The sequence below is a fragment of the Hippopotamus amphibius genome, chromosome 8, assembly GCF_030028045.1.
Source record: "Hippopotamus amphibius kiboko isolate mHipAmp2 chromosome 8, mHipAmp2.hap2, whole genome shotgun sequence".
NCBI lineage: Eukaryota > Metazoa > Chordata > Mammalia > Artiodactyla > Hippopotamidae > Hippopotamus > Hippopotamus amphibius.
In genome coordinates, this window is record NC_080193.1 from 78,946,699 (window position 1) to 78,964,217 (window position 17,519).

General features: G+C 41.6%; 1 protein-coding gene across 1 annotated transcript in view; it reads left to right on the forward strand.

Annotated features, from left to right (window-relative positions):
- The window catches only part of DNER (delta/notch like EGF repeat containing), a 317,177-nt gene extending 300,254 nt beyond the window's left edge, over positions 1 to 16,923 (forward strand). Inside the window, exons 12-13 of the mRNA XM_057746038.1 lie at positions 9,501 to 9,747; positions 15,894 to 16,923. Coding sequence (XP_057602021.1) covers positions 9,501 to 9,747; positions 15,894 to 16,005 — 359 coding nt within the window. The 3' untranslated portion in view covers positions 16,006 to 16,923. The remainder of the gene's footprint in view (positions 1 to 9,500; positions 9,748 to 15,893) is intronic.
- Positions 16,924 to 17,519: the final 596 nt, after the last annotated feature.

A 17,519-nucleotide genomic window follows, 5' to 3' on the forward strand; every position in this document is an offset into this window, starting at 1 on the left:
TAAGGTAGCATAATCAAAGATTCTGGGGAACAGTATGGGTGTATCTGTGGGAGACCATTATTTGGCCTACCATAGCACCTTATGAAGTGTCTCATTACTTCCATTTGTTCTAAAAAAGTATAACATTTGGGAATGATTTAGAATTACTTTTTCTTGTTACAGCATCATCCTAATCATTATGATGAGTATTTGCATAAACATGACTTAAACTGATTAAAGGTACAGGATGTGGTGAATAGAACAGGTGCTGCTCTCAGGAACAGGGACTTGGGTTGGTCCTGCCACCTAACCAATCACAAGTCAGGAAGAAGGTCATTTTATCTCTCTGGAGCTCAGTTTCTTCATTTGTAAAATGAAGAATTTAAGGAAATGGTTAGTTTTCTTCCTTCCAGCGCTAGCATTATAAGATTCACCCTCAAGGTAGTGTCATACTCTGCCAGGAAGCACAAATTATAAGGCAGATATTTCCTATTGCCTTTTCCTTATGAAACAGCATCGATGTTTCCTATTGCACATGGAAAAGAGAAGTTCAGCATAAAATACATATGTGATACAAACACACACTTAACGTTCATGCGGGTTCCAGTGAAGGGCTCTGCACGTGGAAATGAGTCTACTTTGTCATCAGCCAACACTAGATGCTGAACTCTCAATGGGATTTACATGCAAATTAACACCAATTTGTTGTTTCCATGGCTCCCATTTCTCATGTTTACCCTAATAATGAATAGTTGTTAGAAATTTGCCCTGTAGCATTATTATCTGCCCCCAATTAGTCATAAGAAGCAGAGATCTAGCAGACCACACATATGTATCAAAACCATCAAAAAAATTGATCCAGAACTACCCTAAAAGGATCATGCAAGTAGCTATGGTGTTTTATACATATCCTTAGGCAAATGCAAACCCTGAGTTCTAGAAACTAACAAAATAAGGCAGGTGAAGTTTTAGTCCTGCCACTTGTTCTTAACCATCTTCGGACTGATCAAAAAATTTTGGGTGGATTTTATTAGTAATGAAGCTTTTGCCTTCCTAAAATCAAAGTCTAAAATTCAAAATTCTTATAATTCTGTCAGTAGTGGTGTGTTTTGTATCATCTGTGTTGGAACTTTAAGGTCTTTACAGTTAGAGTTACAGACAGTCCTGCTGATTGAGAGTTGGCCAGTTCTATATATTGAGCAGTTGAAACTATGGTTAAACTATTGACTTAATAACATTCTGCAGTTGAGAAGTAGGAGAACAGGGTATCTTGGATTTTTACATTCAATGAATAATCAAGAGCCTCTTATTGTCAGACATTAAGCATAGTACCCAGGATATAAAGATTAATGCAGCAGCCCTTGCCTTCAGGATCTCATCTTCCAAGGGTGGGTCTTAATATGTGATGGGAGTTGCTGTAAGACTTCGTGCAGGCAGCTCCAGGAACCCAGGGAAGGAGCAAAGTTGGATGTCTGGCTTCTTCTTCCCAAAATGCATGGAATTTAGTAATGGTCGAAGAAACAGTTATGTTATATGAGAGTCTTTATTGTACAAATAGATTCCGTTCTTTAGTTGTCATTTTTGTATAAACTAAGATTTTTAAGAAACAAAACTAATTTGGGATTAACATGTAAACACTGCTATATATAAAACAGATAACCAGCAAGGACCTACTGCATAGTACAGGGAACTCTGCTCAATATTTTGTAATAACCTGTAAGGGAAAAGAATCTGAAAAAGAATATATGTATATATAACTGAATCACTGTTTTGAACACCTGAAACTAACACAACATTGTAAATCAATTATACTTCAATAAAAAAAGAAAACAAGCAAAATAAAATGAAATTTTATTAATTAAATTTTAATTAATCTTCTTCCCCACCGAGACTCTCCACTTCACTCCCCAAAGGTAATGACTGTTACCCATTTATTGTGGATTCCTGCAGATGCTTTCAGTCACTGTGTAAGTCCCGTCTTCTCCAGGATGAGTGGGACTATTCTGTGCATCCTGCCCAGCATCTTGCTTTTGTGCATAATAATACATCTTGATTGTTTATCCATGTTGACTTATGCATATCTTCCTGTGTATTTTTAACACCGCACAGTATTTCCATTTTTTAGATGCTCTATAATTTATTTAATCAGACCCCTATTGATAGACAGATAACTCATTTTCAGGTTTTTGGTATTAAAAACAACAGTAGAATGAAAATTCTTTTTTTAAAAGTAAGTAATTTGGTTGCACTGGGTCTTAGTTGCAGCAGGTGGGCTCCTTAGTTGTGGCATGTGAACTCTTAGTTGCAGCGTGAATGTGGAATCTAGTTCCCTGACCAGGGATCGAACCTGGGTACCTTGCATTGGGAGTGCAGAGTCTTAACCACTGTGTCACCAGGGAAGTCCCCTGAAAATTCTTACGTATGTATACACTTGTGTGAGAGTACCAGTAGGATAAATTCTTGAAAATGGAATAGTCAAAGTAAGGGGTCCTTGCATCTTTCACAAGAATTTATTTATATATTGACTCTGCCAATAAAACTTTTCCTCTCGGAAGCAGTGGTGTGGGGGCCTGAAGTTGACTTGCAAGTTTCACTTAACCCACGCTTATTAAATACTTTGAACACAAGGCTGCATCCTCCACTGGCCCCTAGGGAGCGATCGTGGGTAGATGTGGGAAAGCAGCCTGAATGAATGGGAAGAACGTTGCTGTGGAGTTGTGTGGTCCTGGTTTTGAATCCCAGCTCAGGTACTTTTTCCTGGTAAACAAGAGCTCGGAGCCACAGGCCTTGATAAATGAGATAGTAAATGTGAATATCATAGTACGGTGCCTGGTTTGTAGTGTGCTCAATAAATGGTTGCCTGAATTACTGTCATCAGCTGTCACTCTCTTTGAGCAGCGAGCAGCCTCTGGGTGCCTGCTCAAGGTGAGATTTCCCTGCCTCTGCTGGAATACTGACAAATTAGATGTTTTTGAGATTACTGATTTTCTAAACATACTGAATATTTTAGGATAACAGGCATTCTATAGATATGTAGTTTTATTGATGTAATTAGACCTGACTGTTCTGTTCCAAGATGGACACAGGTATTCCATGAGGGGAATCTTCATCCTCCCTTCCTAAAGGGTCCTGATGGGTACATGTAGCAGAGGGGATGGTTTCTCAGGCCTTTTGACTGCAACCCACAGTAAGAAATATATTTTGCATCCCGATGCTGCACATAACATACAGTCTCTCTCCCACACACACGAAACATGGAGAAATACTTACTTTTACAAGTGTGATACGTTTTTATGTAGTTTTCTAAAGTTTTTTTTTTCTAATGCAGTTCCCCCCAAACACTGATTTCCACATTGTGCGTTATGGAAAACTTTACTTGTTAAGTGTTTAGAGCCAAAGTGTGTGGTTCAAAATCAGGTTCTGCCACTTACTACATGTGGAAACCTGGTCAAGATTCTTTTCCCTTATAGGTTATTACAAAATATTGAGTATAGTTTCCTGTGCTATAGAGTAGGCCCTTCCTTGTTGGTTATCTATTTTTATATATAGTAGTGTATATATGTTAATTCCAAATGAGTTTTATTTTTTAAAAATCCTAGTTTATACAAAAATGAGAACCAAAGGACCAAATCTATTTGTATGATAAAGACTCTCATATAATGTAACTGTTCGATGGCTTTCTTCAACCACTACTAAATTCCATGCTTTTTGGGAAGAAGAAACCCAAGACATCCAACTTTGCTCCTTCCCTGGGTTTCTTGGCATCCCAGTTGCTTCCTATACAAGAGGGAGACAGTAACAGTGTCCACCTCAGAGCATCATATGAGGAACAAGGGACCTAACACACACAGAATAGTGTTCGGCACACATTGAACTCTCAATAACTGCTTGCTGTTATTAACCAAACTACTGAACAAAATAATGCTGCGGTCTACTATTTGATGTTGCCACTTGGGTACCTTAAAGGCACCTCCAACTCAACATATACAAAACGAAACTCAGGAGCTTCCACTCAAACCTGGCTGTCTTGCCATGTCCCCTGCTCGCCTCCAGTAACCTCATCCATCCACCCATATGAGCCAGAGGCTGAGAGGTTAGATGCTGCCTCTCTCTTCTCATTGGCCTCTACAAGCTGCATTTAGTCTGGGGAATTCCACCCCCAACTCACACTCACATTCCTTCACTCTCTGTCTCCACCCCTCTCACCCAGGCCAAGCCACCACCAGCTCTGCCCAGATACCGCAGTCACCTCTGACCTGGCTTCTACCCTAGCCCTTCAAACCTTTTCTTTCCTTTTTTTTTTTTTTTAAAGATGTTTTTCATATGGACCATTTTTAAAGTCTTTGTTGAATTTGTTACAATATTGCTTCTATTTTATGTTTTGGGTTTTTGGCCACGAGGCATGTGGGATCTTAGCTCCCTGATCAGGGATCGAACTCCCACCCCCTGCATTGGAAGGCAGAGTCTTAACCACTGGACCACCGGGGAAGTTCCCTCAAACGCTTTCTTCGTATGCAGCCAAGAGCAACCTTTCTTTTCTTTTTTCTTTCTTCCTTTCTTTTTAATTTTCCAAAAGTATTTTACCTTTTCATTTTTTTTTTCATTTTTTCATTGTGGTAAAATACACATAACATAACTATCTTAACCATTTCTAAGTGTAAGTAAATTTATATCGCATACAATATAAATGTTACATAAATTTTGTAAGTACATTTATATTTATATTGCAACCATCACACCATCCTTCTTCGGAATTCTTTTCATCTTGCCAGACAAACTCTATACCCATTAGACAATAACTCCCCGTACTTGCTCCACTAGCCCCTGGCAGCCACCTACTTTCCTTCTTCTCTCCCTTCCTTCTTCCTTCCATCACCCCGCCTCCCACCCCAGCCTCTGGTAACCACCATTCTATTCTCTAGGGTTTTTTCCCTATGTGTTGCACATATAAGTGACATACAATATTTATCTTTCCGTGTCTGGTCTATTTCATTCAGCAGCATGTCCTCCAGTTCATCCATGTGGTCATAAATGGCAGAAGCATCTTTTCAAGTGCAAATCTGAACCCTCATATCCTCCCTCCTACCACGGTTTCCATCCCTGCCCACACCAAGCTGCTATTAAAACACATTCATGACTAAAGACCAAAGGCCACACTCTTGCTTACGGGACCAAGAGGGCTGCCCCTGCACTGTGGGGAGGTGCCCCCTCTTCACTCAGACACCCTGCCTCGCTGCCTCAAGCAGCCACCCTGTCCCCCTTCCAGCCCCTCACTCTGCTCTCCACCCCTCCCAGGTCTCTGCCTGGGACAGCCTTCTCTTCGCTGTTTTCCATCCCTGGTGAACATGCACTCACCCTTAGAGCCCTGCTAGTTGTGGACCCCCATCATGAAAGCTCCCCTGACTCCCCAGTGATATGGAGCTTCCCTTGTCCTCTCCTGAGGCACTGCCACCCTGGTCCCTCATGGTTTAGCACACTCGGACTTCCACGTCTCTGAAAAGACTAGGGGACCCATGAGCCCGCTTTTCCCTCAGTTTTCCCTTGCTCCTTGTCCCAGACACTCAGTGCAATGCCTGGTGCCTAGTAGATGCTTTTTGTCACTGGTTCAGTGACAAGATTGCTACCAGGGAGATGAGCTGTGCCTCCCGTTCCCTCCTCTCCTGCCCCTTCTGAAGATTAAGGAGGGTGTTAACTTTTTTCAGTCTCATTTGTTTTGATTGTCCAGCTACCTTTAAGCTACAGAAACCATAAAGAAATTTGAAATCCCTCCTTCACAGTTATTCTGGGCAACAAACCGTTCACAAATTATCTAGGTAAGTGACATCTACCCAAAACACACTTTTACTCCTTTACTTTCTTTTTAAGTAACATAGGTGGACAGATTAAGTAGTCTAGCTAGATTCACTTGGGTAAATGAAAAAAAAATATGGGAAATGTATTTTAGAATTAAATTTATCAATCGAATGAGGTCTCTTTTTGGTGGAGTGGAGATGGTCGATGGGTCTGGTTTTATCCTCAGTTTGGCCACTGACTACCTGTTTTACCTTGAGCAGAGGCTCTGAGTCCAGCCCCTGTGTAGCTCCTAGTTTAGGACTGATTGAAATGTTAAAGGCAAAGGCACTTTAGAAAATACAAAACCTCAAACAAACTGAGTTTAAACCAAAATGCAAATCCTCCCCCAGACCCAGAAGTGCGGCATCTTGCCTGAACAGTGTGTGTGCGTGTGTTCCTGGTCATGCACCTGCCGGGGCTGGTGAGAGCATCCTGTCCAGCGTGCTCCGGTGCGTGATTCTTCCCCAAGCCCTGCTGCAGCCAACATAGTAAATGATTCATGCACTGGGCCTGCCCGGCTGTGGCAAAGTGATGACTTATGGACCAGGAGGTGGCAGCTGCAGCCACCTGCTGCGGATACGTTTGCTGCCTCACAGACCAAATGTTGGATTTATTCAGATCTAGCTTGGCTACTAACCAGACGAGCATGCAAAGCAGCCACATTCACTTATAAGACAAGTTTTAGATGACAATAGAGTGGAAAAAGCAAAGGGCGGGGGCAGGGGGGAGAAACAGAGGTTTCAGGAGAAATTTTGAGAAAGTTTTCCCAAAGGTCCAAACAGCTTGGGATTCAGAGTTTAGGGAAATAGAGCAGATGGTCAGAAATGCAAGTGATTTAGGCAGCTTATCAGGCCTGGGGCCGTGTAACCTAGTATAGTTGTCTTTCCGCTTTAGTGGCCGAGTGCGGTTGTGCACTGGCTGTGTACACACAATCAGTGTGATGCGTAAGCTATTTACACGAAGGTGTGTGTCGACCATAGGCACTTGTCAGGAACCTGTGTGGCTGCCACAACGATCAGGTGTGAGTGCCCCGCTGAGCTGGAGTAGAAACAGTATTGGCTGCCCTCGTGAGGATGCTCAGTGAGGGTTACAGCACACCCTGTGAGCACTGGACTCCAGCCTACAACTGAGTTTTTCAGAGACTGTTGAAGTGCTTGGAAATCAAGTGAGTCATGCTTCTCCTTCAGCCAGAAAGATGACTTGTCTCTCTCCATGTGCACCAGGTATTGCCAAATGAAATGGCTGCCAGTCAGGGACTGAGTCTTGGTTTCACAAAACACCTTCTCTCTTCCATCTCAGCCGTTTGCAGAGATTTACATCGTTCCATCTGCCTGTGTGTACGTTGGCTCACACAGCACGGTGAACGCACTGATGGTCAGTCTTCTTGCTCCGTGGGCTCTGTGAGCTCAGACAGGCAGGCTCAAATGGCAAAAGCAGACTTCAAGGGCCTTGGTGTAAAACTCAGGAGTCACAAGATCTGGACACAAACTCAGAGGTCCCTTCATTTGTCTTGTTCTTCTCAAACTCTCAGGGCATGGGTCAGTTTTCCTAATGGAAAATGGCTTCTAGTAAAGGGGTCTACACACTTGGATCTTTGTTTGGGTGATTACCTGTGCTTTTCTGCAGATCATAGCTTTTTAAGGGAAAGAACAGCTGATTCTGAGATTCCAGGGCCACTGAAGATGTCACTAAGATGAGAGTATGAGGACCCAGAGGTGACAAGTAGTCTCACCTAAGATGGAACAGTGGAAGGAGGCCTGAGGGTTTCACAGGGAGACAGGCCCGTTCCTGCCCATCTCTCGAATCTCATTTCCAGGCACCTGGAGTCTTAATGTGGAAATGATGGCCTGGAGGGGTTGGTCGTGGAAGTGGTGGTATGAATAAATTCGAGAAGGCATCCTCTTTTCCAAGTTTATCTTCTCATTGGTCTTATCTAGGTCTTTTTAATCTTCACAGCGTCCTTTCAAATCCTGGTCACATTATCTGGACCATTCCATTTGTATGCAGGTTTATAAATAGGGCATAATTAGACACTCTTGATCTGTGCCAGACACAGAGATTATGTCCCATCCTTCCATTTTTTATCCTGCCCATACAGGTTGGTGTTTTTTTAGCAGGCACAGGGTAATACTCAGTAATCCTCAGCTCAGAGTGTGTGCCTCAGAGGATAGCATCCTCCTCTTCCATATCCTTCCCTCTTCCACCACCACAGCTGCCCCTCCTTAGAGACCACCCACTGCATGCCCAGCAGTAGGCTTTCTTACTTTTCTTTACATGTTTTCTAACTTATGCTCACAGTAAGCCCATAGGGTATACGTTGCAATTTTCCTCTTATAAATGAAGAAACTGATTCTTGGGGAGGTCAAGTAAATGCTGCAGCTGGGATTGAAAGCAAGGTTGGTGTGATCTCAAGGCTCACACTCCTTCCACTAGTTATGCTGGAAGATAATCCCATGGGTGTTTTCTTCAAATGACTTACTGCTTATGCTTTATTATTATAAAAGGACTATATTATTCTTTTTTAGAAAGTTGAAAAAGACTGAGATGTGTAAAGAAGGAGGTGAAAATCACATGTAATCCTGCCTTTCAGAGATCACTGTTGTTAGCATGCTGCTGTGTGAGTCAGAGGCTAAGAACTTGGACCCAGACTTACAGTCAACATACTCACCCGGAAAGTGATGTCAGTTTCTAGGCTCTGTCTATTAAGTGGGGAGAAAGAATAATATATCTTCTGGTGGTTGTGATGATTAGATGAGATGTTTTCAAAAAGCTTAGCATAGTAAGAAAACAACAAATATTCTTCACTGTCATCACTCCATCCTGAGTTTTTCAGTAAGTTAGACATTGGACACTCATATGTGATTGTACTACACAACTAGGTTCTGTTTGGTAACCTTTTTTTATTCTTTCACTATTTAGTGATTGGCTCTCCATCTCACTAAGATGAATATTTAGGTTGTTTCCCATTTTCCACTTTCATGAATTGTGTTGGCTGTTGGTGGAGTAGAAAAAGAATATGGCTATATCTGTAACATTTTATTTCTTTAAAAAAACCTTAAAAAATATAAAACAAAGAAGGTCAAATATGAACTTTGGTGTGTACATGGGTGTCTGTGCTTATTTTCTGAACGTTTTTCCAAATGTGTGATAGTTGATAATCTAACATTTAAAAATTGTGCTGCTGAGATGAACATCCTTGTACGTAGGGCTTTATGCATTTATAGGGCCATTTCCTCAGCCTAAATTCTGAAAACTGGAATTTCTGAGTCAAAGGATACTCCATTTAGTCCACATAGGGGTTGTGTACAAATTCACACACTCCCCATTTCTGAACCCATGTCAACTGTGATTGTCAAATTTAACAATAATATTTGAGAACTGATATAGGAGTTGCATTTTAAAAAAATAATTATGAAGCTGAACAATTTTCTACTTATATTTCCTTGGTCAATTCCTTTTTATATTCTTTGCCCATTTTTCTGTGGTGTGTTCCTGGTTTTTCTTAATGATTTGTAAGGGGCCCTAATATATTAAGGATATTAGCCTTTGGTCTGTATTATCAATAGAAAATAATTCTTCACAGTTTAGGTGGCCCTTATATTTTAAGTTCCTCATGCAAGGACAGGAAAGTCCTTTCCATTCAAAAGGCCACAGCTGATATCCAGGCATTTGCTTATTTCTGCTTTCAGACCTCCAGTGGAAGTCCGGGCACATGGCGGAGAGTCTCACCAACATGCCTCGGCACTCCCTCTACATCATCATCGGCGCCCTCTGTGTCGCCTTCATCCTGATGCTCATCATCCTGATTGTGGGGATTTGCCGCATCAGCCGCATCGAGTACCAGGGCTCCTCCAGGCCGGCCTACGAGGAATTCTACAACTGCCGCAGCATTGACAGCGAGTTCAGCAACGCCATCGCCTCCATCCGGCATGCCAGGTGCACAGTGGGGAGAGGCAGAGGAGGAGGGGGAGGAGGAAGGGTGATGCTGCTTTCACGTGTGCACGCTTGGTACCCGGGTTATACTATAAACGGGACTTTACATCCGCCAGGAGGATTTCAAAGAATAAAATGTAGGTTCAAGGTGGTATGGGGAATCAGATAATTAGGCTGCTTTATAAGCAACCCCCTTTAATTTGCTGCTAGCTTTCTGTTTTCATTGACTATATTCATTCATTTAATTTGTGTTTATCTGTGCTATGAAAATCTGACTCAATCACTGTGTGTGAAACATTTTTTGGTGATTTCTTTGTTTTTTATTTTTTTTAATTTTTATTTTTTACACATATATACATTCTTTTTAAAAATACTCTTTTCCATTGTGGTTTATCCCAGGACATTGGATATAGTTCCCTGTGCTATATATGTGGTAGGACCTTGCTGTTTATCCATCCTAAATGTAATAGTTTGCATCTACCAATCCCAAATTCCCAGTCCATCCCTCTCTCTACCCTGCTCCACCTTGGCAACAACAAGTCTGATCTCTGTGTCTGTGAGTCTTGATGATTTCTTTTTGGAATGTCTTTAGCTATGTTGTTCTTCAGATAGTCAGTGTGAATATAAATTATCCCATTTGATTTAAAGGCTTACTTAAAGAAAGTCAACCAGCTATTGTGCTGCCATTAGAGTTCGTATTGTATAAAATAGTGTCCTCTCCTGGAGGAAAGGCTCCTGGAGAGATAGGAGTTACTGTGGTATTATAGAAAGCATGAGTCCAGGTGTCAGAGGGACATCATTAAGCCCAACTGCTCCGTTACCTGACTGTATCTTAGACAGATGATTTAACCTTCCACAAACACAATTCCTTCAACTGTAGGAAGAGAGAACTACTTCCTTCAAGAGTTATGACAATCAAATTAAATTACAAATATTCAAGGATTGTATAAACAGATAACACCATATTTACTTCTCCAAATCTATGACAACATGGAAAAAATCAGCTAATCTAATTTTGTTGAGTTTTGCAAGGAGTATTTACTATAAAAATAATAGTGTATTGTGTGTTAGAAGCATCATCTTTTCCTTTAATTGGTAGAACAATCTAAAGCACATTCAGAAAGTGAGTGTGCTGTAGCAAAAAGTGGGCTGAGCTTGGTGTCTTAAGATTGAGCCTCCAGGAAACTATAAGCTGCATAATCTTTGTTGGGACATCCTGGTTGATATTGATCAAGACACAAGCAAATCCAAATTCTGTCTGAATGGCATAGAAGCTCAGAGGTTCAGAAAGTTCACTTTCTTCTGAAGGAAACCTGCAAACCTAAGACTCAGATCTTAGAGTGAGTCCAATGGAAACAAAACCAGAACCTGGCTCCCAGAGAGAGGAGCCAGTGGAAGAAAGAAATTGTGAGACGTAGAGCATCTGCCCCAAAGCCCAGGGCAGCTTCTTTGTGGGAAATGCACTAGCCTTACTTCTGTAAATTTGAGGGAGAAGAAAGATCTAATCCTCTTCCAGATCAAGCCCTACAGATCAGCCTCATCATGGACGCCTTCGTTTGAGTCAACTTAGCAACACGGCTTCCAGGAAACTTTGAGATGAAACCCTGCAATCTCATCCTAATTGTTTGACTCTTCCCTCTGGCATTAAAGGGCAGTGGGTTTTATTATTGTATCTCCATTGGGTGCTGGCACATGGTAGACCTCACTAAAATTTGAGGTCTGAAATGAATGGATGATCTAGTTGAGGGGTTGGCATAGAATGTCTTGACCTGCCTGAGAAGTAGATTCATCCCAGGGCACCAGCTTCGTAAATGGTACTAGCCTGCAGGAGTATTTGGAGTATCCTGTAATCACTGGATGAGAAGTAGAGGATGTAAAAAGAAGAGGAGAATAGACAAGTTCCTTTGTTGCTCATAAATCTTCCCAGAGGGGCTTACTTTGCCAGGAAAGCAGAATCCATGGCTCTATACTGGGATGTATTGGGAGACCCAAGGAATCAGATTCCCTCCCCACTCCCCTATCCTGGAGGAATCTTTGGCTAAGGTCCTTTTGCATTCAGGAGGAAGAGTATTTTATCTCAGCCCTGGAATAAGTTAAGATAGATTCTTCTGGGCTTCTTGCTTATATAGCCCACTGAAAAGATATTTAACTGAATACTCTTGGAAGGAAAGGATAAACTTGAAAGCATTTACAAACCTGGTTCTTATTTGGTACTGATTTTTATCAAAAATATTTACTGCAGAATTCCTAACCAACAAGCTCCTGCATGCACCAGTGACTGCAGATAAAACCATTGATGTTAATACAGTGCCTTCCCAAATATCTGAGAACATTTCTATCTAAATGTTTATTCAGCTGTGACCTGTGGTTTCTACAGCATGGTTCTCCAGAGGCCCTGGCTGGGTCTCTGCCTGGTTGGCCCTTTTGCTTCCTTTTCCTTGAAACCCTGGAAAGGCATTGACAAAAACTGAGTCCTTTTGCTATTCCCCGCTTCCTAGTTTTGAGCATCGGCCTATAGCTAAAGTGCATTTCATGGCCTATCTCCGTGCCCCTAGCCTGGAGGTGGCATTGGATAAGAATGACTGCAGCCCAGCAGGTGCATAGGATGAATACTGACTGGGTCATCTGTGACATGCCCCAGTGACCCAGGAAGTGTCTGGAGATTCTGATGTCAGCAGTCAGTTGGTGCTCATAATAAGTTGAGAGGGAGTCCCCCCCCCACCTCCCCGCCTTGTCCTAAGAGTCATCTGTTCCACAGCTGCTTTGCTTACACTCAGGCTGGAAAGACTTTGTCATTGACTGTCAGGAGTGAAGCCATGACTCTCCAAGTTCTGCATCTGAGGTCACACCTCGGTGGCTGATTGCTCACTGCTCTACCAGCTAGAAGTGCCTGATCACAGGAAACAGACAAACAAAAAAGAGAGCTGGGAAAGAACAAAGTCATTTTTTCTCAAATAGCGTCTCCCAATGTAGACCTTTTTAAAGCTCACATCCACCTGCCATTCTCCGAGGTGTTGTTGAGCTGTTGACTTCCAGGCGAATGTGAACTAAAAGAATGTACACGCTTTGACCTCCCTTATAACTGGTTTCCATTTCTTTTGTTTCTTTAGTAAAATAAGGTGCACAAGACTGGTCGCCAACTGTGATGTCTGAGCTGTCAGTTACATTGATACCACAGCTGCACAACTGCTGTTAGTGCTTCTGCGATGGTTAGCACGGTCAGACACAGTGCTAAATCCTTCAGAGAGAGGACTATGGGTGATCCTTATAGTCTTCATCAGTGGCCTGTGAAGTGTTTTAGACTTTGTGGGCCATCCAGTCTCTGGGTCTCCGTGACCAGCTCTGCCTTTGTCATGGGAAAGCATCAGAGGCATTATGAATGGGCACAACTGTGTTCCAATAAAACTTTATTTAAAAAACAAGCAACAGGCTATTACTGGCTTGCAGACTGTAGTTTTCTAATCTCAGGTCTACATTATAATTTTCTCTAGCTTCCATTTTCTTACTTTTTTTTTTTTTTTAATAATTAAGATGTCCCTTTATGATAAGGGAAAACAGTGCATTGTTTAAAAGAAGAACAGTTGCATGAAAACTGCCATAACATGGGCAAGCTGTGAAACTAGTTTAGTGCCTGAGAGCTTAAAGTGGAATTCGGTAGGTGTTAGCTTATTCCTTAGTATCTACCCAATTCTGAGACACAAAGGAAACAGAAAAAGCTGTTAGCGATGGACATTTAAGTACGAATGCACATTTGTTTTGCAGTGACTCTGAGCTCACCACTCTGATAGGTGTGGGAGATTGAAGGAGAGTCTTATTTCATTTTACTGTGTTTTTTAAACCACCCTAGCTTCCGTATGGTAGATGCTGCACTTTGGGTGGAGACCTCTGTGTCTCACCTAAGGAATTTGGAGGCTTCTCAGCAGCTGATTAGGTCATAGTGCGAGGAATCCAGTTCCAGTGGTGCTGGGGTGTTAGTCGTACTTTAATCAGGTTACCCTTGTAACCAGTGTTATACTTTGTGATCCAGGCTTTTGGAGTCAATCCCATTAGCACTGTGCACACGGCTGAGTTTCCCATGTAGACATGAAGCAATGCTTGTTGTCCTGCAGTTGACTCTGCGTGTGTACAGTGGACACAGGGCAGCTCCTGAGTGCCTGCAGCTCTTGCTCTGTTATGCTCAGTGGGTCTGGAACATGCATCCTCAAAGCCACCTTGTCAATCCCCAGCTCCAGGACAACAGTTTAAGATCATGGCCCTTTGAACTATAGCTTGTGGATGGATTATGTAACATGGAGGCATTTAACTTTCTAGATTTGGAGGAAACAGATTATTCTTCAAACTGGAATCATATAAAAAACATAATGGGTATTTTAAACCTATATTCAACCTATTAAGTTGCTTGGAATTCTCCTCTTGGCCAACCAGTTGATTCGCAGGCTACATGTGATTCGATGAGGCTCCCTTTGGAGTTCCCGCAGGAAACCGACCCATGGCTACCAGATTTGGATACAGAGAGCTTTACTCTGGGATTTCCTGATTCTTAAAATTAATTAAATTAATATTAGTAGTAGTATATTGTTACCAATGTATCTAGCTATTTTATGAGAAAGAGGTTGTCAAAAGGCTTGCTCCTTAAAGTAGCCTCTGAAATCTTCAGACTTGGTAGAAAGTGTTGAGCCAATTGACTGTTACATTGTTGCCCTTTTCTTATTCTCAGATTGTGCAGATCTCAGTTAATTTAGATAAACAGACCTCAGGGTGGAGTCCAGCCCACATTTATGCCCACGCAACTCCGGACCTTCAGTGAGGCTAACATTTTAGGCACAATTTTATTGAAGACTTTTTAATATTGCTAAAAGAGCTGTGGTTTCTTGGTGGCAGAATGTTTTAACTCTTTATCTTTGCACTTTGCCTCATGCCTGTCTGGCATGGTTTTTGCCTTTGCAACTCCTGTAGGCCAGTAAATCTTAAGTGAATTGGAATACAAGATTGATGAATGTTTAAAAATAAAAGATCATATGAAGAAGGCGTTTTGTCACTTCCCACTTGATTCTACTTCTCATCTCTGTATGTGAGAAGACAAGACTTTTCAAGATATAAAAAGAAGAGATAGGAAAGGGGAGGAGATGGGATTAAAGCCATGGGAAATAAGTCCCGAGAAGTCCTGCGGGGCCCATCCTGGAAACCCTTTTAAAATTTGAGATTCTTTTAAAATTTCTTTTTTAATAGGCTTCATTGGACTTGAAACAGTTAAAAAACGTTGTTTATAAAAGGAAGGAGGGGTGGTGGGCTAGTGGGGAAGATTGTTTAAATCTTATTGCGCTCTAGGGGCCTTTAGGGAAGGTGAGGTCTTGAATGGGAAGAGACCACCCAGAAGTTGAATTGGCTTTATTTTAATAATCGCCATTTTAACACTGATTTGGCAGGAGGTCCTGAAATTGGATTTTGACACTCCTGGTTTCTGTGCTTCAGTCCTGCTGTCCAGGGGCTTTTGATATATACAAGTCTGTTGGGACAGTGGCTTTGTGCTCAGAGAAGAAACAATGGCCTGTGTGTACATGGGGGTTGGGGAGCGATGGGTGGGATCCTATGGGGGTGCCAGAGCAGACTGTGGCCCAACACCTCATTATTCGAAGGCACTTTCTCCCTCTGCCTTTCTCCTTCTCTTGGGACCTCAGTGGCCCCTGAGCCCTCGCAGCCCTCCTGCAAGCCCCAGGGGAGAGACTGTGCACAGTCCAGGGAAGCCCGCCCTGCCATTCTGCATTCCCGGCACCAGAGTGGATGTAAAGTAAACTTGCCTCTCCAGTCGCTCTGTGTCTGAGAAGAAAAAGACAAATCAATACACGTCTTCTCAAAACCTATTGTAGAGCCGTCATGCCTGACTGCTTTCCCAAGATTTAACCTACAAGCTTCAGTATTAATTTGGACTCTGTGTTTTGTGAAATCCATTTTTTGCCTCCCACACCAAAGGCTAATCTTTATACTCATTCAGTGTTAATATCAGGAAGTCTTAAATTTCTGTACTTGCTAGAGAGTGTATTTTTATAGTTCCATTTGAGTCTCAAAGATGTTATTGTCACCATTTACCTTTAGTAAGACTTGAGAGCTGATATTTCTCTAACCAGAGTCCTCCCTCCCTGTGATTTCAGGTTTGGAAAGAAATCCCGGCCTGCAATGTATGATGTGACCCCCATCACCTATGAGGATTACAGCCCAGACGACAAGCCCTTGGTCACACTGATTAAAACAAAAGATTTGTAATCTTTTTTGGGATTATTTTTCAAAAAGATGGGCTACCACGTTCATTTAAATATTTTTAAGAAAACGAAAAGCTTAAGAAATTTAAAATATGTTAGCTGCTCAAGAGTTTTCGGTAGACTATTTAAGAACTAATTTTCTGCAGCTTTTAGTTTGAAAAAAATATTTTAAAAACGGAATTTGTGAAATCCATAGACTACATTTTGATGTACTTTCAGCGCTCTAAACTGTATGCTTCAACTAGTGCGTGCACTTTCCACGGTAGATATTATCACGAAACCCAGATTGATTTCTGTGGTTGTTACAGAAGAAGTCTAAGCGAGGACAAGTTTGTATTTGACGTGTGAGCGCCGGCTTTTTTAGTAGAGTTAGGAAACACATGTAGGGTATGAACCGTATTACAGTATACCTGTTACTTAAAAAGAAGTCTGAAATGTTTGTTCTGTGAAAAAGAAACTAGTTAAAATTTATTATTCCTAACCCGAATGAAATTAGCCTTTGCCTTATTCTGTGCATGGGTAAGTAACTTATTTCTGCACTGTTTTGTTGAACCTTGCGGAAACCGGAAATGTTCTCTTAAGTTTGTTTTTTGTCATTTTCGTAACAGTCGTCAGGCTAGGCCTTGAAAACATACATGATGACAGGGCCCAGTGAGGCAAATTATGATCGAATTGAATCTGTATTTTCCTTTACCAGTCAAGGTTTTTATATTGTGAGTAAATTAAATTTATATTGGAGTTGCTCCTTGCTAAGAGGTAGTAAATGTAAGAGCGTACCAGTTCCTTCAGTAGTGAGTATTTCTCATAGTGCATCTTTATTTATACCCAGGACATTTTTGTGGCTGTATTTGATTGATATGTGCTTCTTCTGATTCTTGCTAATTTCAAAGAATATTGAATAAATGTTACCAAGTCAAGGATACACTTGTCTCTCATTTCTTTTGTTTGTTTGTTTGTTTTTTAATTATATAAAATGATTGGGTTTGATACTGATGATCAAACAAACAATCTTACTGTTTTTTACATTTTAAATATTCCAAAGAGTACATTTTTGTGGCCACTGTAGCCATTCCCTGTGCCTTCTGGGAGCCCTCCTGACCTCCTGATTGTCAGTGAACCATCTCTACCGTCTTGTAAACATGAAAGGAGGAAAAAATAACAAGAATTCACATCTTAACTCTTGCATCAGAATTTGCCAGTGAAATGCAGCACATAAAACTATGGAGGTACGTTTAAATCAAGAAATGCTCCTAGACGTGATGTGCAGAGAGCCTACAGCTTCAAGAAACATATACGCTATTCTCCTGTGGGGGCCAAATGAAATTGCCTTAGCAAACAACACCTGGGTCCTTAGAAACTGGAAGGCAGCTTAGAGCCACTCTATATTCAATTCCATTTTGCATCCAAATACTGTGCCAAAGTCCCAGAGTCTTTTTTTAAAAACCTACTTTATCTTCACATGGGAACATTTGGGAAGACCAAGAGAAGCCTTGAGACCAGGTGCAAGGGAGGACTTTA